General features: G+C 37.5%; 2 protein-coding genes across 10 annotated transcripts in view; one reads left to right on the top strand and one right to left on the bottom strand.

Annotated features, from left to right (window-relative positions):
* The first annotated feature begins 21 nt into the window (after window positions 1–21).
* SCRN3 (secernin 3) lies at window positions 22–9,023 on the top strand. 3 transcript variants are annotated; one of them, XM_083842069.1, is made up of 7 exons: window positions 22–225; window positions 379–560; window positions 1,359–1,558; window positions 2,227–2,442; window positions 4,986–5,148; window positions 5,493–5,673; window positions 7,184–9,023. In XM_083842069.1, the coding sequence occupies exons 1-7, from the start codon at window positions 58–60 to the stop codon at window positions 7,337–7,339; spliced, it is 1,266 nt and encodes a 421-aa protein (XP_083698195.1). In that variant the 5' UTR covers window positions 22–57; the 3' UTR covers window positions 7,340–9,023. The 3 variants fall into 3 exon arrangements, with proteins under 3 accessions (XP_083698195.1, XP_083698196.1, XP_083698197.1); XM_083842070.1 differs by having other exon boundaries at window positions 29–225; window positions 2,230–2,442; XM_083842071.1 differs by lacking the exon at window positions 2,227–2,442 and having other exon boundaries at window positions 31–225.
* Window positions 9,024–10,818: 1,795 nt separating this feature from the next.
* Window positions 10,819–27,748, bottom strand: part of GPR155 (G protein-coupled receptor 155) — a 36,808-nt gene continuing 19,878 nt past the window's right edge. For 6 of the 7 annotated variants that reach the window (XM_083842043.1, XM_083842040.1, XM_083842038.1 and 3 more), the window contains 12 exons: window positions 26,468–26,623; window positions 25,340–25,423; window positions 23,918–24,038; window positions 22,650–22,734; window positions 22,478–22,568; window positions 21,112–21,361; window positions 20,364–20,465; window positions 18,448–18,581; window positions 17,115–17,210; window positions 16,072–16,136; window positions 15,034–15,171; window positions 10,819–12,883 (listed from right to left, as the gene is read on the bottom strand). In XM_083842043.1, the coding sequence (XP_083698169.1) occupies window positions 12,661–12,883; window positions 15,034–15,171; window positions 16,072–16,136; window positions 17,115–17,210; window positions 18,448–18,581; window positions 20,364–20,465; window positions 21,112–21,361; window positions 22,478–22,568; window positions 22,650–22,734; window positions 23,918–24,038; window positions 25,340–25,423; window positions 26,468–26,623 (1,545 nt within the window). In that variant the 3' untranslated portion in view covers window positions 10,819–12,660. Of the gene's footprint in view, window positions 12,937–15,033; window positions 15,172–16,071; window positions 16,137–17,114; window positions 17,211–18,447; window positions 18,582–20,363; window positions 20,466–21,111; window positions 21,362–22,477; window positions 22,569–22,649; window positions 22,735–23,917; window positions 24,039–25,339; window positions 25,424–26,467; window positions 26,624–27,748 lie in introns of all 7 variants that reach the window. The other variant, XM_083842044.1, reaches the window with a different exon arrangement.

The raw sequence follows: 27,748 nt of genomic DNA on the forward strand, positions 1-27,748 counted from the left end.
TCCTCCTCCCCCTCCGCCCCGCCCCGCCGCGCCCCGCCCGGCCGCAGAGGCAGCGCCATGGCCGCCCGCCCGCCGCCCCGCTCCTGCGACACGTTCGTGGCGCTGCCGCCCGCCGCGGCCGGGGGCCGGGTGGTGTTCGGCAAGAACTCGGACCGGCCGCGGGACGAGGTGCAGGAGGTGCTGCACTGCCCCGCCGCACGGCACCCGCCCGGCGCCGCGCTGCAGGTGAGCCCCTCCGGGGAGCGGCCTTGCTCCAGTTCACGTGCATAGGCTAAGCGTCTAGCTCCGTTAGCCGGCAGTCAGCCGCGTGGTTACGGGCAGGCGCTCTCCCAGAGGTGACGCGAGCCGTAACTTGTTCCGCGCTCCGGCTCGTTGCAGTGCACCTACATCGAAATCGAGCAGGTCCGGCACACCTACGCCGTCGTCCTGAGCCGGCCCTCCTGGCTCTGGGGAGCAGAGATGGGCGCTAACGAACACGGGGTGTGCATCGGGAACGAGGCCGTGTGGGGCAGGGAGGAAGTCTGCGACGATGAAGCTCTCCTAGGCATGGATCTCGTAAGGTCTGCACAGACTGTGCCGGTAAATGGTACCCAATCTGGAATGTAACTCTAAAGCGCTCCTCTGGAGTTCTATAAGGAAATACCTGCTTTCGCTTTCAGGACACGCGTCCGTCTCTCCTGCTGTTCCAGCCCTGGTTAAAATAAGTATTTCCTGGCACAGCAGGTAGCTCTGCCAGGAGCGGGGAGTCTGAGAGAGGTGTCACACACCAGAACAGAATCTGTCAAGGAAGCTATCACACTTCTTCCTTCTCTACAAAGCATCTGCTAAACTGAGACAAGACTCTTGAAAGCACAGCTGAACTTCAGGAATTAGTGTTTGGGCTGTTTAAAAGTACAGGGTCTGTCCTAGGGTCTGTTCTCATTTCCTATTTTCCCCATCTTTCACACATGCATTACTAAGTTTCACTCATAGCCCTGCATCTCTGTGTAAACAATGATAATTTCTTCTGCCTGTGTTACTGGGGGCCAGCGTAACTCTCATTAACCTGCAGCAGGTAGTTAGCTCTTCTTTGTACTGTTTTCCCCTAGAGCAATACCCACTTAAGACTCAGAGGCACTTCCTAAGAGCCCTCTGCCTACCTTTCTGAATTTCCTTTTGGTTGTTTGTCCCCACATCGAGAACGCAGAAGACCCACTCCGAACAAGCACTTTAAGTGACTTGCTCCTCGCTCTCTCATCAGAGCCTACAGGCATCAGGTGCACATAAAAACAGCATTCCAATTCAGTTTGAATATTCATGCTGAATAAATAATATTTAAAGCTCATGGTTCCAAAGATAACATCTTCCTTTTGTTTTAGGCTTGGACTCGAGAGAGCGGACACGGCTGAAAAGGCTCTTACTGTCATAGTTGATTTGCTAGAAAAATATGGACAGGGAGGAAACTGTATGGAGAGCCACATGGCTTTTACATACCATAACAGTTTTCTGATAGCTGACAGAAAGGAAGCCTGGGTGCTGGAGACATCAGGAAAACACTGGGCAGCAGAAAAAGTAGAAGGTATGGACGACGCTCTTTGTTTTAAATATTTTGAATGCACTGACAATTGGCAAATCTCCAATTTTCATTTACCATTTCATTAAGGCATGAAACTAGCTGCCAGATATATACATGTACCTGTAAGCAACAAGAGTTGAATTCTAGAGTAGCAGGGTGACAGAGGAGCTGAGCCACACAGGAGGCCTTTTCAGAGTCAGAGACGACCGCTTCTGCACTTGGAAAACAGAGGACAACAAGAAGGTCAGGATGAGATGTATGGTCTTAAAGATGATGGTGATCAGTTACAATTTCATTTGGTGACAGGGTGATACTGACAAGTTTGGTGCATTGGGTCCTGAACTGGTTAATTCTTCCAGTGGACTTATAAGGATGAGCTATGTCTTTGGAGGTGTAAGAGGAAGAATGTAAAGATAGGAATAATCAGGACAGAACCTGAAATATGATGGTGGCAGGAAGTAAATGACTCAGAACTGAGGTAGCAGCAGAATTTCAATCAAGATGTGTGCAGCCAGGGAAAGAGTGCAAAAAATAAACCACATTATTGCACAGATCTTGTAGGAAACTCCTCAACGCATCATTTGCTTCAGTAAGCTGCTAAGCTAAATGTAAACAAAGTGCTTGGAAAAAGCATTTGGTGTATTAAAATAATTATTTCTTCAACTTCCAAGCAGGAGGTGTACGGAATATTTCCAACCAGCTCTCTATCACAACCAAGATTGACAAACAACATCCGGAGCTGAAGGAATATGCCAAAAGCAAGGGCTGGTGGGATGGGGAAAAGGAATTTGATTTTGCTGCCACATATTCTTATGTAAATACTGCCAGAATGACTACATCCAGGGGCCGCTATTGTGAAGGCTACAAACTTCTGAACAAACACAAAGGTATCATCTTTGTTTTTTTTTTTTTTTTTTAAGAGATGCAAAGTCTTTAGTGAGCTACATTAATTTAAATCATAAGTGATTAAACATCTGATGTGGACGATTTGGTGAACCAGAACTTCTTAGAACAAATTTTTCCTTAAACTTTGGAGTCTTCTATTTTTGCCAATTTGGTGATGAGGAAAAATTAAGCCAGGGGTCCGTTATCAAATACATACAACTACAGTGACAATACTGAGAGGTCACATTATGACCATACTGCTAAGTAGTCCATAAGCCCTGCTCTGAAACATTTTGATAGGCTATGTATTATTACTGTACCTGTATTTACAGGTGGAGGCTAAAAGAGACTCCTGTTGGTTGGCAGCCACAAACAGCCCTGTGAACAACTTTAATCTGGTCCTATTCATACAGTCCCAAGACGTCGGCACAGTGTTCACACACATATCTTGCATTTTTTAAATTGTTTTTTAAAACTTTATGGTTTCACTATAACTGCTACAGCAACCTTATGCACTCTAATGAAACACTGAGAGCAGAATAAAAGAATTTTCTGTATTGTAAGCAGGTTCTCCTTATTGCTAACTTATTTTTCAGACCTGTATAGAGAGAAGCTATTACTTCCAGCTGCATCCGTCTGGAAGCTTTTTGATGCATCCGTATTCACTTGCTCATTTTAAATAATTAATCTGAACCAAAATAACATTGCACCCCTGTGTTGTTTTTTTATTTGGATGAACTCTGCCAGGCCAAGTTTAGCATTTAGTTCATGCGTTAGAATGAATTACCTTTTCCTGTCCTGCTCTAGTGATCATGTAAATCCTGCATTCATTTTGGGAATTGCAGGTTCTGAATACTGAAAGCATTTTCATAATACCTGTATTTACCTGTAGGATGATAATGCTGAGATTCTATCAGGGTTTTCATTCTAAATCCCCATTTTCAGGCATTTACCTGAACTATTTTAACAATCACACTAGGTGTTCAGGTTATCAGCCTCATATGGTTTCAGTTTTGTTGAGATTTATTTTAAAATAGGTGCCTTAACTAAAAGCTATTTAGTTTAGAGCAGCAGTAAAATCGCTGGTTTCTTAATCTGCCCTTCCCAGCTTTTTCACTTAGTGGCATTAAAGTTTTTTTCCAGGCTCTCTACCACGTGAACACCATTTTTAGATAAACATTATTTACATTTCAAAATATAAGGAATGTATTTCAGGAATATAAAGTAATGTAAAAAAAAATCTAACGGAAAATGTGTAATACCATCTTTTCTGCTGGACAAATTGCCAACTTGCAGCTCACAAACTGACTGCTGCTGCTTAATTTCTTCAATTTATCTAGCATGCTGATTTTTTGAATTCTGACTGGCCCAGGCAACTGTGGGAATAGTTACGTGTGTGTCCTTGCTGAAATGGAACATTTCCTAGCATGCCTGTCTACAGGCAATTCAGATTGTGTATTAAAAAAAAAAAAAGGAACATCTGACTTAGCAGTAGTATATTGTACAAACATTGAAGTAGTATATTGAACAAACAGCTAGGCAATTAAAAAAAAAGAATATGCAGCTAGAACTTCACTGAGGCAACAACAAAAAAATAAAATGTAGATGATAACCTTCAAGCAGAAGGAAAAAATAGTGAATTAACTAGTCTTTTTCCACTCTACACATATGTTCAATTGGTACACCAAATCTGAAAAGAAAACTATTGCAAGTACTGCCTGTTAGAATATTGAATTGCTTAGTGATACTGTACTACACCAGCGTTTAAGCTCTGGTGTACAGCACACACAAACAGCAACAGCATTTGAAGGCCAGATGCAGAGTGGAAGGGGTTCTGTTTCACCTCACTGAGAAGAAAGAGTTACTGTCATAAAGACACTATACCTCACATAGGTAATTAAGTCTTCTTTGCAAATGGATGTACTATTTTAGTTTCTGTTGATTCTGGGTTTAAGTTACTCCAGTGCATCATGTCAACTGTCAACTTGTAGCCTAAGGGCTTTGGAAGGTCAGATGTTAAAACCAAACCAAAAAGACAGTCTTGGTGTTTCATTTTCAAAGGAACATACAAAATCCATGCATAGTTATTATTTTTTATATTTTCAAAGCAGCCTAGTGTATCAACTGTGTACAAATACCAATAACGAATGTGACTATATGTCTTCTCAACTCCCACATAGTACTTGGAAAGTTCAGCCTTTAATCTAAGCTACTAATTTTCACCTGAAGAGTTACTGTGTGAATGACCATTTGCTAGCCATATGTATCTTACCCTTCTGGGAAACATCACCCTCCTCTCCCTGATCATAAATGTTATAGCTCATTATCACCTACCCTTTGAAATAAATTCTTGGGGGAAAACAACGATATTTTAAAGTGTATTACGTATTAAAGTATACTGTTGGGATTTTTTTTTTATTTGCCAATACAAATTAAAATTGACATTGCCTACTGAAGGTAAAAGCAGCCAGTTGTAGAAAACATGCCATTTAGTTGATAGTATAAATAGAGCTTTCTGTAAGTAATTATTTTGTATCTGAAATAGGCTCTATCACTTCTGAAACAATGATGGAGATTCTTCGTGACAAAGAGAGTGGCATTAATATGGAAGGCGGTTTTATGACAACTGGAAGCATGGTGTCTGTACTGCCTCAGGAGCCTAATCTGCCTTGTATTCACTTCTTTACAGGAACTCCAGACCCTGCAAGGTGATGTAGTAACAAAAGCCATTATGATAAAAAGCTGCAAGTATCTAAATGAAAAGTATTGCAGTTTATCTAACTACATTCCTTTTTGATTTGGATGGTTTTTGAACGAAATCAAAAAGTAGGGTGAAAGTAATGCTCATGTACATTTTAATGCCATCTACCAACTTACTTACTTAGTGGAACACTGCTATGACACTGACTTAAAAACACATCAGGATTTTTTTTTAAAGACTTCTTCCTTGAGAGAAGGAAGTAGAAGTATGGGGAAAAATACAGCAATCTACTGACTTAATTTTATCAAAACTGTATCAGTGAAGGATCTCTGTTTTATTTTCTCTTTCTAGGTCTGTATTCAAGCCTTTCATTTTTGTGCCCAATGTTACTCAGTTATTAAAAACCACCTCCCCTACATTTGGTCATGATGATCCAGTTAAGAAGCAACCACGTTTTCAGAGTAAGCCAGATCGAAGACATGAGCTCTATAAAAAACATGAAAGTGCTGCTGTAGCTATGGAAGCCATGAAGGTATGTTGATTAAATTAGATTTCAATGCAAGCAGGTGGTTTATATAAACTGCTTACTCACATTTTGTTAATGTGATACCACTTAATGCCCTTTGATGGATAGTAAAGAACATTGTAGTGCACCAGAAGCCAATCATCTTGGCATCTGGCAGGCATGTGCTTCTAACACAAAAAACTAAAACTAGCACTTAGTTGTCTGGGGCTAGGCCTGGGTGTACAGCTATTTGTACTGCTTATCTTGCAAGGAAAGAAGCAGGCCACACATGCACAAACTAGTCAGATAACAAGGAAGTGGTTGAGCAGCTGCAGGAAAATGTATTAGCTCCTGATAAGAGTACTCAGAACTCTTCAGGACCCTAGTATGGGGCAGTAAGGAGATCCTGTCCTTTACCATTGCTTGATGTGGCTAGAGCCGCTCAGGTACACCACATGATGTCAGACAAGCCTAGGAGCAATACCTGAACTTTGCATTTTACTTGGTTTCTGTAAGTGCCCCACGTTGATTTAATATAATGACATCTTTGCACCAAATTCCAACTAATCCTAGTGAGTGCATTAGATACTATGGTATGTCAGTTCTGGGGTTAGAGGGTAATGAGACATTCTTCCCCCCACCACAATAAACAATGGACATAGCTTTTTCTTTGAATTGTTGATTTGTCCTCACCCACACCAACTTCAACTCCTGTTGTAAAGCCAGTTCTTCTAGTTATGTATTGACACAGAATCTTATAACTTCTGCTTCTTCCCCCCCCCCTCATTCTCTCTTCTTCCCCCAGTGCTAGTTTCTTCCTCTCCTCCCCAAATTAGCATCTCGCTGATGACTTTGACAGTACATTCACTAGTACATCTTCTCAGGATACTGACAGCACCAGATAGTACCAAATACTAAAACTGGATAGAATTTGGAAACATGTTTAAAGCACCTAAGTTGTACGTAGCTCTGTGACAATAGTTACAGTTATGTAGACCCTAATTTTGCTGACCTAAATGGCAGTATGGAGGTAGCAGTATAGAAATCTGAAATACATAAGTTACTGTGAAGCAGCCAAAACAGCACAGCATTAAGCAGTTCACATTGAGGAACTTCTATGTGTAGAAGACACCAGGAAAGGAGAGATCACAAAGATAGCTGGGCACAAAGTTAAAACAGGGAGGCACTTACCTGTAACAATAGCATCTCCTGTTTACAAAGCTAACATGTTCTAAAAAAAACAGACGTAAAATTTAAGTGGGCTTGCTAACATAAACACCTGGAGCAGCTCCCCTGCTGCCCCCCCATTTTTTTTTTCATTCCATCGAAGGATGTAGGGAGATGGAACGAGTGCTAGATATGAGAAAAGAAGCACCGATCTAAGAAAATCTACCATGGTGCTAACTTCTACAAACACAAACTTGTACCCTAGAAAGAATTACAGAGTTAAATAAGGACAGTACAAGAGCATGTTGTTATGGTGAACACTACATATTTTGTATAGCTTGTGGTAAAATACAGATATTTCTTTTTGCAGGACAAAGGAAAAGAGATGCTGCAGAAGATACAAATGCTGGAGAAAAGTAAGATAAGTGAAGTGGAATCAATCCTGCAAAACGGATGTCTTGACACTAACCAAGTGGTTAACCTTTTTACACAGTGTGTAGAAGAAGAACTCAAAATATATAGTTAAAACTACAATTTGAATGAATGGATTATAATTTGTTGTCATGGTTAACTCTTCTAATGGAGTGGCTATATAGATTACCTCTTATTTTCAATATACCAGTTACTTAGTATGAACAGTTTTAAAGCTGCAGATCTCTATTCAGGCCAAGCAGCTTTTGGTTGTAGGAAGCCTGAAAAGGGTCTTCAGAGCTGGCAGTACCTCTGTAAGTGGCAAAAAGCTGACAGCAGAGATTGATTCGCCAACAACCTGAGATGCAATTAGAATTCAAATAGCTTGACTAAGTTGCAGAACAACCCCATCTGTGGATGAAGAACACCAATGTAGCTACACACATGTAGCTTTTATAGTCAAGATAATCATTGCAGCAGAATTTCCTACTGCCTGAATTAAAATGGCCAGGCTAGAGGCTTTTCTAAAATGTAGGAAAATATTGCTTTTACTGAATTAAAAGGAATGTGATATGCAAGTCAAGTGAGATTGATATTCAGCTGTTTGATAAATGCTTTCTAAGATGCGTTTCATATATGAACTTTCTACTCCTTTAATGGGAAATAAGGCTAAGAGCTTAAGGTCTTAGATTAAACCCAAATCAATTACAGTTTTACCATAATTTGTTGTGAAATCTGATTATACGGGATTCAACAATGTTAGTGTCTACCAAGTTACCACACAATTATTTATTTACATACAACATAATCATTGTAAATTAATTCTTCAATACACTTTATAACACTGTGAGGGAGTTTTCAAATGCTTCTTGATTATTTTATTTTTTTTAAATCAGGCAACTAAAAAGGAAGAAGTCAGGGTACACGAGTATATACTTGCACTCAGCAGAGCACTTAAAAAGACTCTTCAAAATTTTTCCACTTCATATAAGCCATTTTAACCGTATCTTGTTTTACCAAAATTGGTAGACTTAAGGAGTTGATTTAAATAAGCTTTTTGCCCTGCCAGGAGCAATTCCTTGCCAGTCCTGCTTAAAAGTAGCGATCAAGCTGTGTCGCTACTTTATTATCCATGGCAAGGGACAAACAGCAAAGAAAGAAGTAAGATTCTGACTTGACTATGTGATCAAGCAGGATAAAAAGTGTAACTGGATGAAAAAAACAGCACTCCTGCAACCCTTCAGGAGAGAACATGTAACATGAAGTGGAGCATTGAGGCTGCAGTGGTAATATGTGACAAGATACAACATACCCCCCCCCCCCCCCGAAAGACCATTCTTTGATGAATGCTTTATATTTTGTCAAGATTCTAGAGTCATCTCATCTCAGATGCAAAAGATGGGGCTGCATATAGACAGTTTTCTCATTTTGCAAGCCATTCTATATTCCCACTGGAAAAAAAATTAGGCAAATAAAAGAAATGCACTTAAAATGAACTTTGTTGAATGCTGCAGAATGAGTAAGATGAAGAGACTGATAAAATTTGTACTTGATCTAACAATGAAAGTATTTGGATCCACACCAAAAACCTATTGGGTCGGCAAAAGTTCTTGAACTTCCTAATTCTAGAGATCGTATATGTACCAAGTGGCAGCAGCAAATGAGACCTATGAAAGTAAGCGCAAGTCAATTGTGAACCTTTTGTGCTTGTGTTGCCAACAAAATTTGTTAGAAAAATCACTAGTATGATGGATGTTTGTGAACTGGCTGGTATATTTAATAAAAGTTTGCTGTATTTACCTGTTTTCTTTGGATGTCTGTATTTGACAATTCTTTGCATCAGTGTCCTGTTTTGTATCATCAGCTCTTCCACAATAGCTCCTTGGTAACTTCAGAGAAGCAATAAATGCCAGGTAAAACGGTGCTGGAAACCAAGGTACAAGTCAAGTTTACAGGCAGTGTAGCAGAGCGAGACAGACAATTTTATGTGACGCTGCAAATACAGTAAAGTTATAGAAGAATGGAAGTAGTGAAGGTTGTGGTACAGGCCTTTAAGTGAACTTTTTGGCCATCTAATTACAGGGTGTCAATTAACCAGGCCATCAGGTTAGGCATAATGGTCAAGCTCTAATATAGGTAGACATAGTCCAGCTATTCCTCTGGTTTTGGTGTCATCTTTCATTTATTCGTCTACAGGACACAGAGTAAAAACCATGTGTTTTCAGATAGATCAAGGCATGGATGACAGAGTACAGTATATTTTGGTACCTTTCTTCCTGGGATTTCATCCTCCTAGAACACATGCAGTGCAAAACACAAAACAAGGATGAGACCAGGATGAGAAGCTATACCTCCCTCCCACAACCATACATTTAAAAAAACATAACAACAACAATCAGAATGTCCTCTAGAGGGCAAACTTTGCACGTATTTCATCTAAATTATTATTTATTTATTTAGATCTAGAACTTTATGAAGGATCATTATTTAAGAAAAAAAACAAAAACCTGCTACCTAAAAATTTTAAGTGTTTAATATCTACCCCTGTCCATTATTGTAAATATTTTGAAATTAATGCTAGAAAAAAAGATCCTATCTTTCATTGGAGATCCCCCTGGACTTACTCTCTTGTTCAGTGAATGTTTTCACAAAATTAGAGCTTTCAAGTTAACCAATATTTATCCCAAACTAATCAACCTTCAAAATAGAAGAACTTACTGCACCACTGGCCACGTCTTTAAAGCAAAGCTACTTCTAACCACCAAAAATTCACACATCAGTAAATAAAGTATCAACATACACGGGATTATCAACTATTTCAAAGCTTACTGGTGCTCCTTCGTTGTCAGATACAAGTCAGATAACTTTCTAATGGTATTCAAAGTCTATTCTTGGTTTCCAAAAGTACCCAGTGATTTAGGAATAGATTAGCTTGTTCCATATTTGATTGATAGATTCTTTAGTCTATTCATTAACTATCATAAATGCTCATAAGACTAAAAGGTATGATATCAGCAGTGTTGTAACAGTTAATCTCACCATATTTTTTGTCAGTTGTTAATAAAAGATGCTCTCTACATTGGATTTTTGAAAGGGAGCTCTCTCTAAGCAGATGTTTTGAACTGTTTCTTACTTCAGACAGGTATGTTGTGATCAAATGTAGGGAATATTAGAGCCATTATAAAAAGTGAGGCCAGGGCAAGGACTTTAACGATGAAAATGACAAAGAGATGAGTGCGAGAACAATGACTCTGTTTTGGAGCATAAAACTGAACTAAGAGCAACTTTTTCAACAGCTGAAGGATCTTCAAAAATAAATATTTGGTAAGGAGAGGTTAATGTAAAATACTCCTAAAGATCTGAATTAGCTCCTTGCTGGTATAAGTAGCAGGCAGGCTGTTAGAAGAAAACTGGTGGGCATCCATTAACAAATCCTCTACATACTTAAAAAGCATCAAGAATGGATTTAAGATATAGCAAAATTTGAAATCCAAGAGCCACTTTAACAAACTTCTCAGACATATTTCTTATAAAACTTGACACACACATGTAACCCTCCCACTTCTTGTATCACACCAAAACTCAGAAGTCTGAAATCAAATAATAGATTTATTGATAAGTTACAGTATTTAGAAGCCAGACATACTCACAGCTTCTACTCTTAAGCCACGTATATTTAATTATTCCAAAATATCTGATGTAGCTGTCTTCAGCAATTGTAATGGAAATAAGCTATCATTTTCTTTGTGGCCGCAGCCTGATACAAATATCAATTATTTTGTTGTTGGAAAACATTAAAATGTCAGCTTGTATAGTATACATATGTAGCTATGTTTCAGTGCAGACTGCAGATGTGCAATGAGACTGACAGTAAAAAGAATTATTTTTCCAATATAAGTCTTGCATGGAGTTATAGCTTCCATAAAATGACTGTTTCCTGAACAGCAGTTTATGCTGCTAAAATCAGTTTTAATTCTTAATACAAAGTAGACGCATAAGTAGTTGTAATAAAATCTATGTATTTTAAAAAAAACAACACTTTTTTAAAAAAGGATGAGAAGAGTTGTTCAAATGCTTGACTGTTCCAGATAAGCTTTTTTTTCCCCCAAATACCTGTGTTCTTTCCCTTCATTAGGTAATATTTTACAAAGACAAACAAATGCCATTCTTAAATGGCATTCTTAAATGCCTTCAATTTAGAAGGGCAGCGTAATGGCTGTCAAATACTATGGTTTGTCTTCAACTTTTTCAAAAGTAAGCTAGCAGATGTAGGGATTCTCGGATTGTGCTTTCAGCGCACGGAACACTGAATGACACTGAAGTAGCAATGTCACACAGGGATACTCAGACTTACTAGGAAACTTTGTTACACACTCAATAACAACATTTTAAGGTCTTCAGTTTTTCTAAAGCCCAGCTTTGATGTTCTGTTACAATTGTTTATAGAATAGATTTAGAAGTCACTGCATGTTATTTAGAAGTTTTGTAATTTGATACAATTTTTGGTTGTAACTTGCACAGGTATCCAGGGCTTCCATAACTTCTTTCTTTGAGGCTTGCACTTCTGAATTAAAATGGAAAGGCTTATTTCAGAAGGTAAAACTCAAATCTTGACAAAGCTGTTAGTACTGCCAAAAGGCAAAACTTCAGAACCAATTGTTTAGATATATAAAATCCATTATATTGCTTCCTAGTATGTGAAGTGATGGTTATTATTATTGTTTATTTTTATATATGTTTTCATGGTATTTTTGTGCAAAACCTTTTTTCCCCCCCACTCTGTTTCCTCAGCGTTAATTCTCTTACATCGTAATCATCTTCACAACAATTCTACTGTCATGAGTGGAGGACTTTATCTTTAAGGGAGAAAAAAAATGCCTCATCCAAGGTAAAAAACAGCCAGAAAAAAAAAATCTGGTGTTATACAAGAGTATAATACAGTAGTAAAAACTGGGGTATGACAGAAAAAAAATCCTATTTCTGTGAAGTCAGTGGGAAGCCTGACCTTAAATCACACTGAAATACTGAAAACAAATGGCAACATAAAATATTCCTCTCATTCACGTGTTTTGTTTTTTTTTTTTTCCCCGATTGTGGAACCAGTCACTAAAGCTGCTGTTACAGTGCAGGTATAAAAACATCAGTGACACACATAATTTTACTGTTTGTTTTGCTGAAAATGGAGAAAATGCTCTAAATCCAGAGTACCTTGTTTTGTTCTAGCTGCATTCTGGCTCCAACACTCACTGAGAGTATCACTTGCTACTATTTTCTTCAAAATAGACACAAGTAGAACCACATTTTGTAACTTCACAAGAGAGCATGACACAACTCCCTAGGAGCCCTGAGAAAGGGACACTTCCAGGTGCAGTGGCAAATGCAGACGAGATGGTCACGTTTACTCCCACCTGCCCATCCTCCGTCTACACACTCAGGTCATTGGCTCTCAGCTGTAGTTGATCTCTTAGGAATAAAGCGGTAATACAAATATTCATCCCGAAATTCAAATTCATTCGTAATGTGCTGGATGACGCCTCCTTTCATCAGTCTGTCTCCATACATCACAGCTTCACCACGGTCAGAGGCAAGGCCAACTTGGATGAGCCAGTTCACCAGGTCACAGCCAAAGAAGATGCCAGTGGAGATCTTTGCACCACACCTGTATGTCAAAGGAATGATTCACCCACATGTTCTGTAAATCTGGTATCACCACTGCACGATGGAAAAGGCAAGGAAAAATAGCAGGAAACAAGGAAAGACATCATGATAGTTAAGAGCATGTTAGCAGAGAATTTGCAAGTTTTGCATTTTAGGGACATGCCAACGTTCACTACCTTCTCCTACAGACAATTCAATGAGAAGCAAAATTTACGTACTGTTATTTTAGGTCTCTGCAAATAAACTTCAATGAACACAAGCAGCAGCTTTCCTACAAACACACACAATGCGAATCTATTTATTGGATACTTACTTCCCATGTACTCATTAGCATGACCATTTCTGCAACTAAATATGATTTGAGTGCTGAGTGCCTGCAGCAGCAGGACCTCAATCTGAACTTTAATGCTGTTTTATAATTTCTCTACAGCTTTAAGCAGACATTAACTACTTACATATATTGTAAACAAAAGCCATTTAACTTGCATATCTAGTTAAATATTTATTACAACAGGCAGTACTAAGAATAAATGAAACATTTACAAGAGGACTAAACTAACTTTCTTTTACATATTTATGAAGCAATTCCATTAGCATCTAGCTAGCTGCAGTAAAAATACCATTCAGAAATTTACCTGCAGCAATGAATGTTTCTGCTTATCTAAGATCTGCTCTATAGAAACCAAGCACAGGGTTTTTGAAGATGATTAATAAATATACAAGATAAAAAAATAGAGAAAAAACGTGTTTTTCCTTTTTTTTTTCCCTAAGATAAAAGCAGCAGTAACATAGAGCATGTGTTAGTATCTTAGCAGAGAAATAAAAACGAAAATAAAAATCCATGATCGCAAGGTCTCAGTTACAGCATATTTAAATTGAAGAGGATAGAATTAAGTTAGGTGAATATAATAAATACTTTGTTTTAAACCACAAGGAGAAAGAAGACATGAAGCTAGTTCTGCACAAACATAATATTAAAACAACAAAGCAATGAATGTCAGATTTTGATGTATTCTCAGATGATATATAATTAAACAAACAAACAGCACTAAAAACAACCAAACGAACAGCCTAAAGCCCAAGAAACTACAAAAACAGCAGAAGCAGAGGAAACACAGCTATAAAACCTGTCCTATTCTAAAACATTTTCTGATACTTCTTTTTTGTTTGACAAGTCTTTGAACTGCCATAGTTCATTTTTTCCTAAATTAGCGAGGTTCCCTGAATTTATTTCTTACGGAACATTACTGATTTCTGGGGAGACTGAATGAAATCATGATCCAAAATAGCCAGTGCTGCCAAAAAACCATTCTGGAATGTGGTCTGAGTTTATCTGACCATTTAAAGAACTGCCCCCCCCCAAACTAGTCCTACTTGAAAGTTCCCATACCATGAAAAGTGAAAGTGTCTTGTTCAAACAATTCTTCCTATTTCTATTTCATACAGTAAATGTACAAAGGCAGACAGAATCTTTTTCTTGTTCCGGCTTTTTCTGTTGGCACTTCTCATCTACCTCCAAATACCTGAATACATAGTCTTCAATTCAGGTATCATAATTTGTGTCTGCAAGCTTTGGCGATCTCATAAATTGAGGTTCAGGTCTCATGAGAAGCATGAACAAAACAAATTGTATGAATTCAAAGATGTAAGTGTTCTAAAAATGTTATAATCGCACATAGTGAGTGGCCTTTATTACAATGGTTTTACCTCTTGCAATATCTATTAGTAAACTCTGTAACATAAATACCAACACCTTAATCACAAAAAACAAATGAAGCATCTGAAGTTTGACAAAAAGTCATGGACATACACACTATTACAGGCATTGTCATATGCACTTCTTCAGAAAGATTTTGTCTCCTAAGCTCCTAGTAAATGAAAGAACTGGGGCCAAGTCTTCATGATACGTTACAAAACTTTTGATACTATAAAACCTAGATGGGATAACATGGTAATTTGTACCTCTATGTTTCTGTTTTAGACTGGAAATATTTTTCTAAATATTACTAAATTCTTAATCCTCACCTCAATGTTTCAGTAAATATTCCACAACAGACATCACCCAAAGAATGACTATACTGCATTTCATTATTTCCAAAAGGTGAGATATGACCTTTCATAACAGTTATATGTGCAGGATGAAAACCTTACCTTCTGCCTTTGACAATGCTTTTGACGCAGTGATCTCTATGATAACGAACAAACTGTTGACAGGTCATCCTGATTTCCTCGGGTAGAGTGGGATCTGTATGCTCTGCTGCTTCTCTACCTCCCAAGAGAAATTCAAGTCTGCAGCGGGGGGGGGGGGGGGGGGGGGGGGGAAGGACCAAAAAAACATCAAACAAAGGTACTTTTAAGGAAACTGCAAAGAAGAAAGGTCTTCTAATTTCCAACCTAAACCTCCCCTGGCACAACTGGAGGCCGTTTCCTCTAGTCCTACTGCTGGTTATCTGTGAGAAGAGGCCAACCCCCAGCTCGCCACAACTCCCTTTCAGCTTTCAGGCAGCTGTAGAGAGCAATAAGGTCTCCCCTGAGCCTCCTCTTCTCTTCTCCAGACTAAACAACCTCAGTTCCCTCAGCTGCTCCTCATAGGACTTATGTTCCAGGCCCTTCACCAGCATATACTCACGCGCCTTTTGGACACTGAAAGGTTTTATGCTGGGCTCAGGTAGAAGGACAGACAGAGAGTAGTTGGGAGCCAGCTTTAGCTGCTGGATTCACACTGCACCCAGACAGCTGTAAGACAAACATTGCTTTGTACTCCTCTACAGTGAGGTACCAATGAAAATCTCCATTTGCACAAAGAACCTGTATGAGCTAACAGGATTTTAAAACAGTGATGACAGAATCTGTTTCAGTGCTCACATCTAAGTTATTTATCAGTTGAAATTATTTCTGAAGATCCATCACCTCAGTCACCTAATCACATGCTTCACCATCATTAGACAAGGATTTTGTCTATAGGGAGACAGTGAGATTTTTGTCTGTGCAAGTGTCTTTAGGGCAGCAGTAAAATCTGGTGAATCATGGTGAACTGCAATTAACTCACCACAACTGGGAACAAAAAGAAATTTGAAAAATAAAACAAATAGGAAATTGAATGCTATGGCACTAAACACTCACAGCCCCTTAAAAATGATTAGTGTTAATAATTAAGTTTATAGGCATAAATGTAAATTTTCTACTTACCTTCGCTTGAATGGCAGAATGATTAAATGCTTATCTAAGCCAAAAATACCAAAGGAAATGAAACCCTAGAGGAAAAATGCAAAAAAGAAAAAAGGAAGATAAAGCAAAAACGTTTGGTTTCTCAATAACTGAAAGAAAATGTTAAAAACTCATTGCCAAAACACAAGTGAAAGGTATCTCTCTTCCCTAGACACTACTTAAAATTCATTTTGTTTCTGCTTTGATTTTTCATTTGGTCCTTAAAAAGACAGATTAACATATAACACTCTGTCAAAGAAACAGTTCAATAAACCTAATGCTGTGACATGCCATCTGATAAACAAAATGTCAGTATCCTTACATAGCCAGTTATTTAAATCTGACTTTCCTTGACATTAGCAAAGAAATGACTTAACTGATTACAATTTACATGCTAGAATGCTCTCCTGTTAATTCATTTTTCTACACTGCTTTTGTATAAAAGCTAGTATATCGTTACTTGACACTGCACTGCTTCTCAGAGGCACACCTGTCCACTGATTTATAAAACATTACTCTGGTAAGTGTATTAATACTGCCTTGCTTTCACCTTAATAGGTAACAAAGCTAACTTGTATCAGTTTGCATGTGAAATAGACTATTTTCAGCTGGAACATTTATACATCTAATTGACAGGTATTAGTTAATGAAACCGAAGAGATAATTACTTAAAGCCTTATAGGTAAAGTATCCATGTAGCTATCTTGCACGTATTCAGTTATACTGGTGCAATTCTACAGAAGCTGGTGAAACTTTTTGGTACAAATAAGGCTAAAATCCTCCTCAGTCTCTATGGGCATTTGGCACTGCGTTGCCATTTGTACATTTGAAAGCGTGCACGCACATGAAACAATTTCATTATGATAAGAAAGCTATCAAAGGAAATGAAAAAGCTCAGAAAAAAAGGCTAAACAACATGAACTGCTGTCTTCAGCATTACTTGAGGACTTCATCTTACAGTGCTTGTAATAGCATGAGTTGCAATGCCTATCAAAGTAATTTTCAGAATTAACATTGATAACTACCTGACCAAAATTAAACACAGCACAAAAGAACTGCAATTCCACATATAGCCTTCCAGGCTCTTGGTTGAACAGCCACCATAAACAACTGGAAAGATTCTGTTAAGAGAACAAAAAACAACAATCAAACAACAAAACCACCAAGCCTGTTAAAAAAAATAAAAAAGTACTTTCTTAGTCTTCACATGGTAATAGATTCTTACAACATTCACTACCTTTATTCAACAAATAATTCAGATAAAAAGAGGGCATAAACACCTTAGAACATCATTTTAGTTAGGCTTATTAGATGAAAAAAATAAAAAGAGCTCGTGTATGTTTTAAAAAAAATAATGGAAAACATACCAGTGTAGAGGTCCTGCCTCTTCACGTTTACATAAGGAACTTGGTTTAAGCATACTTAGGTATTCAAGCTAACACAGACAATATTAGCCCAGACAGATTTGCAATATTTGTCTTCAGGCCTGTTTAGCCGAGTCCAGTACTTTCTAAATATTTTCTACATAGTTAAGATTGTGTTAAGCTGAAGCACATACCACTTCAGCTATTTTAGATGCCTGATAAAAGGAAAAAAACCAACAACAAAAAACCACCAAATTTAACCCCTTTGGGTGTAAAGGTTAATGAATTAGTATTATTTCATAGTATGTAAGTATTCATTCAGATACAACTAAAATAGAGGCCAAAATTTGGGACACCTCTTTTACATAGATGTAAAATATATTGCAATGGAATATTTGATACAGAAAGTTTGAGAGGGAAAACTTTTTTTTTCCCCATTTAATACACATTACCAACTTGGTTACCTTATCCCCAAATCACTAAAAGCAACAGAACAGCACTCTTCCATTTCAAATAATGTCTTACATTATCTTCATTACTAAAAACACCTCAAAGAAGTACAATTTCCAAATTCTAGCAAAATCAAATGGAAAAATTTTTGTACAGTCTCCTTCAGAAGTAGAATTCGTTTTATAGTTTTAATTAATATCTAGGGAAAAAGACTAGCTCTTAAGCAAAATGGGAAGAGAGGTGGTGGTGAAGAATTAATTATCCAATAATATGATTCAATTTTTTTTTCCTTGTACCTTTAGGGTTTTCCAGTGAGACTTGCTCACTAACAAGTGATTAGCCTCAAATTGCCTTTAATTTATTGTGTAGCATGGAAAAATTAATCTTATCATATACTCCTTAAAACAAGACACTGAAATAAAGCCTCCTTATTAAATATATTACCACAAAAAATAAGGAATTGGAAGATTTTCTACTGGACTGTCTACATGGCTTTCCTAAAAATCATTCTACTTCAAACAACAGGGAGATAAAAAGTATTTACAGCAAACAAGCCAACAACAAGAAGTAAACACAGCAGCACGTGTCTGGCCAACTGTTTGTCTCCAGTCTGTAGAAGCTGTTCTTCCTGAGCCAGTACACAGGTTCGAGCACTGCAATGACTCACACACTGATCAGCTGAAAAACAAACCATAAATTTTCATTAGGCTTTTAACTTACAAAGCATCTCTAAATCCGGGAGAAAACTTATAATTTAACGTAGTAAGTTACATTAATAAGTATCTGTATTGAAGTCCTGCACACAAAGTTAATATTAGCTTTGACAACAACCAGTTCAGACATCTATTCCCAAATAGAACAGTTTACACATGCTCCTAAAATGAGGAAACTTTTTACAACAGATCTCTTCCTTCTAAGCTTTAATGCAAATACAAAGTGTGGTTAAAATGTAGAAATTACTATTAGGGATAAAAAAAAAATAACAATTTCTCAGGACAGTTTTGAAACCTAGAATTAATTTCTGGAATAAGTATTTTAGGTATACCGTCAGCTGTGATGTTTTTACTCTGTATCTCAGTGTCACTATATCTTGAGATAGCTACAGAGTTCTCAGGAATTCTGAGCATCATCCTCTAGATGGCAGTGAAAAACCTCCTGGCAAGGACATAACTAAGAATTTGGGCCAGATACCTGTCATAGTTCAATGAGATAGCAGAAGGATTAGTAATTATTGCAGCAAGTTACACAAGTGTATCCATTACAATTTGCTTTTAGTGATTTACAGTTTTGAAGTGTTCACTCAGTAGGCAGAAGAAAATCCCACTCAATCATAAGATATGATTTCTTATCCTTCAGGATAAGAAAATTAAACTCGCTTTCCCTGTCACTGGAAGACATTCTTACGATGCTTGTCTGAATCACATCACAGAATAATAGCTGGCAATATGTAGAAAGCTACATATGGTGAAAGGAGATAAAGCTAAGTATGTTTCAGCATGAAATATTTAGACTTTTTGAAGGTTATGCTGCATGCAAAAAAAACCAAAATACATATGGATAAGAACTCCATTGTTAAGGATGGAAAAAAATAATACGGAAAAAAAAAGGAAAGGTTTCAACAATGAAAGTTGTCTGCAGGGCAAGTGATGTATGATGAGAACAGGCTGAGCATGTAATTTTCCAGCAGGTGCTGAACAGACAACTTTGATCCATTTTTCTATTTCAGTGATTCCTAAGGCCCCCTTCGTCAATTTTCTCCACATCTCTCCCCTAGACATGGATAATACAGCAGCACGGACATTTGATCTAGTCTGTAGTACTTGCTTCTCTAGATCTCAAGTTTCTTATTCAAAACCTGTGCATGATTATAATAAAGAATTTAATGGACTTTTTTTTTTTTGGGAGGGGGGATGAGATGTGAATATGAGTATGTACAAAGTACGCTTAAATCAAAAACTGCTAAAATTGAGGCAAAGTAGGACTGAAGTAGCACAGAAGTTTAAAAACAACACCCCAAAAAACAAACTATCACCCCCCCCAAAAAACAAAAACCAACCAAATGCATACAAAACTGTTCATCTTGAACAATGAAAAATTTCCAATGAATATCAAACAGAATAGAACAAACATCACAACAAACATACCAACACTTGAATTTAATATGAAATATAAGTTAACTAGGTAGAGATGAGAGAACTGCAGTTCTTAACAACAGTTGAGAGAACAGATAGTTTCACTGTGAGTGTAACACACGCAAACGTTGTGGAGGAGTATCAATCACAGAATGGTTTGGATTGGAAGGGACCTTAAAGATCATCTAGTTCCAACCCTCCTGCCACGGGCTGCGACACCTCTCACTAGACTAGGTTGCTCAAAGCCCCATTCCTGGGGCATTCACAACTTCTCTGGGCAACCTGTTCCAGTCTGTAATACTAAAACAAGGATACACTACTGTTTTACCTGTTTCAATGGAAGGAACCTTGCTTTCAACAGCATTTGGCATGGCTTTACTCTCGTTAGCACAGGGTAAGTCCCCATTTGTTGTCTGACAAGAACAGCAACCTATTAAGTAACACGATAGTTAGTTTCTTTCACCACCACATTTTTTTCCAAGTATAACAATATATACACTACGCAGCTCACAAATAACCTGAAAGGGGAAAGCGGGCAATTCTTCCAATTTGCTAAGAGGGTATGTGTGTTACACTACAAATATATAGAAATATTTAACACAGCACTACCACCATGGAAGTAACACAGGTACTTTTAGCTAGAAGGGAAACATAAAGGAAGTGACTAAGAAAGCTAAACATAAACAAGGAGTAGCAACGCTGTAGGCATGTAATTTATTTTCAAAGAGACTGTTTAATGGGCAAATGTCCTAAGACACCCACTGGACTGCATTTATCACATGCTTATCAAGACACCACTACTTAAAAAAAACACAACATACATGCTTTTTTTTTTCCCCTCCTGTCCACTTCCCCCACCTCTACACTGATAATCAAACCTTTCTCAGAAATATAACCCAGATTCCTTGGAAAGCTATATCTAGATCTTCTTCCACCCTAACTTGAAGTTTACTTCCACTTCAAGTTAACAACAATCCTTCCCAGGTCAGAATTAAATTTGGAACAGTATTTTATTTATTTATTTATTTTTGTATCCCAAGCTGTTTATTCATTTATTACAAATCTTGTTTCTGTACCTCTTTCTGGCGATGGCTGTGCAGAAGATGCCACAGAAGGTTGAGCAGAAGACCCTGTAGAAGGTTGAGGCACAGTGGCTGAAACTCGATTCCCCGCATTCCTTTCCACCTCAACCTCCTCTGCTTGGCTACGAGGTGAATATGGGTTCAGTACCTCATAGTTTGATTCTTGTCTATTTCTGTTCATGCACATAAGCGAGATGCCTGACATCAATATACTGATGAACAGGATCACTGCTGTGGTAATTATCTGTTAAGAGAGAAAAGAAAATACACCTAAATACAGAATAAAGGAAAATAGTTGCGTATATAACTCTACAGCTTCCTAAATATACAAAGAAAGACATCTGAAAAGAGACTGTTTTCTATATTTACTGCTCTTGCATCTTCTGGCATTTAAGGAATACTCAGTACATGAAACTGATTTTCCTCTCATGAATAACCCAGCTCCTCCTCCTTCCCCCCCTTTCTTTTTTTCCTCCTCTCCTGTTTTTAATGGGGACTCCCATTTCTCCTGCAATCCAAACGTGTCCTCTCATCACTATCTTCTTTCTCCTCAGGGTCATTAGTGTTTCATTTTAAGTTCTGTTTGGTACCTTTAAATTCCAAAGAGGAATGTGCTCTTGTCACCCTCCAGCACAACTCTAATTTCCATGCTTTCTCCAGTGGGGACCATCCCATTAATTAACTTTTCCTTCTAATCATCTGCCACCAGTACTCAGAGTCCACTGTGAAGCTACTTTGCTACTTATGGAAACACCACATGAATAATCTTGAGCAACTCATAGCCTCCCTTTCCGTAAGGAAGACAGAGGGAAAACAAAACATCTACCCTAACGCACTTCACATCCTCTGGTGAAGGTGAACTATTTATTGGTAAAAATGGTAGTTCGGGCTCAGGCACTTTCATCTCCTGATTGTGCAGAGAAGTCTTGCATAGTGCAAGCAGTCACTGCTACACGTGTAATACAGATCTGATCTACTACAGGCTAAAAACATTAATTAGCTATTGGATGGTGACAATTTTAGATAATTATGAAGCTAGACTACAAATTAGTCACCAGGAATAGGACTTTGCAATTCATTAACCGTCACTCCTATGCCTTTTCTTTTGGAAGCTTACTCCCTTTTTCTTAGTCATAGTTGCCTAAACTTGAAGGTCATTGTTCGAACAAGTTTTTCTACTGTTTCATTACAGAAATACATTTTTATACTGATCTGTAAGCATTCTATAGTGATATTGTTATGGTACCCTGCACTTTGACTGAAAGCTACTTACATAAGAAGCAAGCAGAGAACGCAATTTCTCAGTAACGTATTGGGTATGTCAGAAATCAGAAGAGATTTGGACAGAACATATTCATACCTGCTGTTTTCCATAGAAAAAGGCAGAGTCAATGCTAGTGCTGTTATGTTCACCAACTATTAACAAGATTCCCACCAGAAGTGTTGGGATTCTGAAAGAGAAAAATGCAAACAAAGTAATGTATTTAGCATGCTCCCTATAATCCTACAGGGAAACATCTGTACTAACTTACCCCCATCCAGCTATGATAATAAACCCAATGGGAATCTTCACTGTTTCTCTCCTCCTCAACAGAAAGAGAGAGAAAGATAGAAAACCTACAAAGAACGAAAGAAATGCCTTGTTTATTCTTAAAAAGGGAACTGAAAATTACAGAAACTAGACACTCTATGATGTGACCTGTTCAGTAACCAAAGTGTTCCTCTCAGAACTTCAAATATTCCAAAATTGTATTTTTTCTAGTTGTATTTTGATAAAGTAAAATAGAAATACCTACCATCTTTAAAAAAAGCCATGAGTAACAAAACTTGAAAAAATTCCGCCACACTTTTTATTGTTTCCACATATAAATGCTTAGAAAGGTTTGCATGTATTTAAAAGGTGCCATAAGAATACTTAAGACACAAGTAACTAATTTATTAAGGTTAAAACAGATTAGTCCTTTATAAAGTCACTGATAAATTTCACCAAAAAGTTTCATATGTTTTTACATAAATACCTATATATGGGAATATCTTCTGGGACTGTCTATTCTATTTACAACTCAGAAGCTCAGCAATATTCTCCTTGTTGAAGCAAAGCTAGTATTTATGTTAGGCTATACTAATCATTAGCTACCTATCTCAGCTAAACATAAACACAACTTACGCCACAAAAACACCACAGGGATTAAACTTTTAAACTTCTGGACTCACAAATGGTACACAAAGTCTCTTAAACACCTTAAGTCTCTGTTTTAATCACACCTGTAAGGTTCTCCAAGTTCCTTGATGCATCTTTCTACTCTGCCTACTTCAAATACTCCCTTCATTAATCATCTACACCTGCAGAACACATTGTTTTTAGAAACTGCAATTGACAGAGGAAAGAAGTGTTAAAGCCCCTTTGTTATGTTTTTCGTTTTTTTTTTTTATTAAGCATAAGGTTTTACAATCTCCTTAATGCTGAATAATTTAAAATCTTTAATTCTGCATTACTTAAAAATTGACAGTAAGCTTTTGACTAGTTGAAGGGCAACCGATCACCATTCACTCTATTTGTAATTGCTTCTGCCTTGATACCTGAGATGTTTTTTTTGTTCCCCTCTCCCTTTTCCCACCTAAAGCCAGCAAGACTGCTGCCCTGCATTGCTAGAGCTTCAGCCTGGCACAGCTTACAAGCGTGCATATTTGTAGAATTACACACAAGTGAAAGGAATAATTACTCTGAAGAATATAATCAAATTATTTCAGTACATCAGTCTTTTATTACATTACCTAGTTCTGCCTAGAAAAATCATACCTGTCCACAGGTAGGTGCTATAAAGTGAGCTGTAGAGAAATATAAATACTAGGATCTGCAATGTGATGTCTTTCTCTTTAACAATGAAATTCCATATCACCATTCCAATGCAAGCAATAAACTGAAAAGAAAGGGAAGATGCCATCATTTGAATTTCGAAAGCAGGATGACAGAAGAAAATTGAACACAGTGTAGTATAACTACAATAAGCTTCCAGACTCCACCCCCAGATCCACTGCAGTGTAATTTTATGAATTAGATGGTTATCATAGCAGTAAAGTAGTGCAGCAGTAAGCTCAATATTACAGTTATGTCAATGACTGGGGTAACCCCACTCCTTTCTCTCTTATTTATTTATTTTTGACAGCAATTATATAGCTCAATAAGCTGGGAGTAAGACAAGTTAGGAAAAAAAATAACAATCTTTATATATCTTTTAATAACAAAAGCTTTGCATCTTTAATTAAGTACAAACCCTTTATCTGAAATGATTTAGAAATGAAGCTGAGAACAACAGATGTTTGTTCAGCCAAGAATTATACAAGTTTTCATCATCATATGAGAGTTAGTACAAAAGGAATCTGAAAAAATAGGCTGAAATGATATGGAAATAGTAATACAAGGGTTCAAATTATTTTTAAATTAAAGCTAACTTCATGCTGTTATCGACAAGAAGTACCTGCAACTCTCACACACTATTTTCTTTCCCAAATGTGACTCTACATTCTAACCTCAGTTTACTTTTTTTTTTTAAGCTACAGAGCACCAGAAAGCATCTACTGCACTGATGTATTGCACTCACTGAATTTAATAGTTGTACAGTTGGCTTCAAGAAAAAAAGGAACACGTACTCTATAGTTTTCTCTCAGCTTAGAGAACAATTAAAATTAAGCCAAGTCAGAGCTATTAGACTTTGCCATTCCCTAGCCACCAGCCATGTATTCCCACACCCCTTCCCCGTGTCAACACTGGCACCTGTCTTATCCCTCTGTGAGTCACTTCAGGGAGCTACACCAGCATTGGGATTAGTTTCCTATTTAACTCATTGAATCAGATCACCACAGAGTCAGACACGCTCACTGCTGCTGATCATGGCATTGCTGACTTCAGATTGGCATAAACTGACTTGGAAGTGCACTCAATGCTATTTGGCAGTAACTTATAAAGCTAAAAATATATTGCAGAAGCCATTTGCCATTCTGATTGCTTACAGCTCTGTTTGAGACGCTGCTCTTTGAGAGCTGTACCAGCAGCACAAAGGGTCATTTTGTCATTTTCTTCAAGGGTATGTTCTAAGGCACAGAAATTGTTCAAACAAGTCATTGAATTCCCCTGCTCACCTGACAAAGATATCACTGTAGAAACCAAATTTGCAAAAATGTTAAAAAACAAGATGTAAAATAAAATCTTCTTACTACTGACCTGAGCAACAAGTAGATTTGTTGTAATCATATGAGGAAGCTGTTTGTATTTCTTACTCAGAAGAACAACAATGAGAGACCAAATCTGGAACAGACAAGATAAATCGAATTTAGGGCTAACACAAAACAAATAAACATGCAAGATGAGCATTGTGGCAAACTATAGTGAAATTAAATATATAATAAATTTTCTTGACAAGTTTCTCAGCAACATGACTAACAAGGGTCAGCTCCATACCATCTGCTGCCAATCCCTATGCCTCAGAATATAGGGCCAGAAAAACCAATGCACTGTTGCCTCTTAAGACTGAAATATTTCCAGGGAGTACCAAGGGTTTGCCTGCAGTGTGCAGAAGACTGGCTGTTCCCCAGGACATAAATGACCATAGAATAGCCTGACAATGTGGAATTTAAGAGTCTCTTCACCCTGTCCCTTCTGATTTTCCCAGCATGACTTGGGATGGCAAGAGACAACGTTAATATGTTGCTTCTCTTGAGGCACGGTTTTTATGATATGAAGACTTCAGTGAGACACCAGCTTAAGAAACTTTCAGCTCTCTCCAACATGGAAACTTTTATTTAAAGTAAGAAAACCTATACACATATCTATAGCACTTGTGAAGCCAAAATAAAATTCACATTGAGCATCTGAGATATCAACATCCTTTAAAAGGGCCAGACACCTAGAATTGCTAGGAAAGGCATTAGATAAGGCTAAATTAAATACTGTGATTAAACTGTGATTTGATGTAATTATTCCCCATGAGGTAAACAAGTACTGTTATTTCCACCCCACTCAATCATTAAAAAAAAAAAAAAAAAGGAACTAAAGATGAGCAGCTTGATAGCTTGTCCACACATGCACCTTACGTATCAGGTGGCCAGATCCCAAACTCTCAAGCCCTGCAGTAGTGCTGTAATTCACTTACCCATTTTTTCCCCCACTGTGCAGCTCTCCAGCTGACCCATTGCTAAATTAAGAAGATTTGCTTTTTAAACTCAACTCCTCCCTCATCCTTCTGAGGACAAAATGTCAGTCTCAACTTATCATGACTTGATTTGCTGCATATGTACTAAAGTTACCCTGACATTACAGTGTGTTTTTGTAGTTCACTTTATGAACACCTACCAGAGAAACAAGGCTGACAATACTGATGTCAAAGCTAACATTTTGGAGTGCAGATGCCAGCGGGTTGGGATCCATTGACGGAATGGTCAACAGCCACGCAGAAACGTACATGATAGGTGCAGACACAAACGTGCTTATCACCATGCCTGAGGTAATCTGCAAAAGGAATCAAACAGAAACATGAACAGTTAAGCAGATCAAGTTAAAGAGTCTGTTTTTATGAATACAACAGCTAGCAATATTGTACCTTTGACTTAAACATAGAGCTTTAAACAAGTCATTGAGTTGTTTCTGTGACAGATTAATTAGAATTTAAATCAGGAAGTACCCATTTTATACATACAGTTAAAAAGAAACTTTTGACAAGTTTTTGAAATAGTAGGAATACATGAGTTCCCCACTGTGAATTCTTACAGAGCTTTTTCATAGGTGTCAAGGATAGTAATGATTCCAACCTAGCGGTGGATTCACAATGACACAATATACTTTTGGATGTAAAGATTCACACCGTAAATAAATATGCAAACATGTAATTATGTAAACACTAATATGTATGAATTAATGAGAAGTACCGACATATATTTACATTTAAATCGTTTCTATCTCGGCTTTGCACTGTTTTTCCACTTACTAGAATTTGCAGTGATGGAAGTGCAAGTTTCAGATTTTTCGTTTAAACAGATATCCTGAGTTTGCTGGGCACAAAATTCTATCTTGTAATGCTTGACTTTCAGTGTCTTCAAGTTTGGGGGGGGGGGGAGGGGGAGTGTGTGTGTCAGGGGGGCTGGGGGAGTTAATGTATATATCTTAAGTTGAAAAGGTTAATTAATACCTTCTACTTAAAATGCATTTCTACCACAAGATTTAACTGAAGGACAACACAGGAGAATCAGTTAAAGCACAAGCTCTTCAAGCTCTTCCACAAGTTTTCAGCATGAACCTAACACTGCTCTCACTGAAATCAGTAACAACATTCCTGTTTTTCCTACAAAAACAGTAGAACAAAGATAAGGTATTTGAAAAACAAAACAAAGATGCAAGTTCTTTATATTTAAAGTTACCCTAGTTCTTCCTACTATTTTCATGAATAGGAGACATATGAGGACTAATTTAAGACTGTGTGCCATCAAGAAACTTGAGACACCAGGAAAGAGTGCATTGGTTAACTATTAAATTCGCAATACAGTTCAAACTTGAGATCTGGGGAGTCTATACTACAGAAACGTAATTTCAACTAGCCTGTTTATTCATTTATAAGTATTTCATCAACAAAGATAAGCC

The sequence above is a fragment of the Anser anser genome (genome assembly GCF_964211835.1).
Source record: "Anser anser genome assembly, chromosome: 6".
NCBI lineage: Eukaryota > Metazoa > Chordata > Aves > Anseriformes > Anatidae > Anser > Anser anser.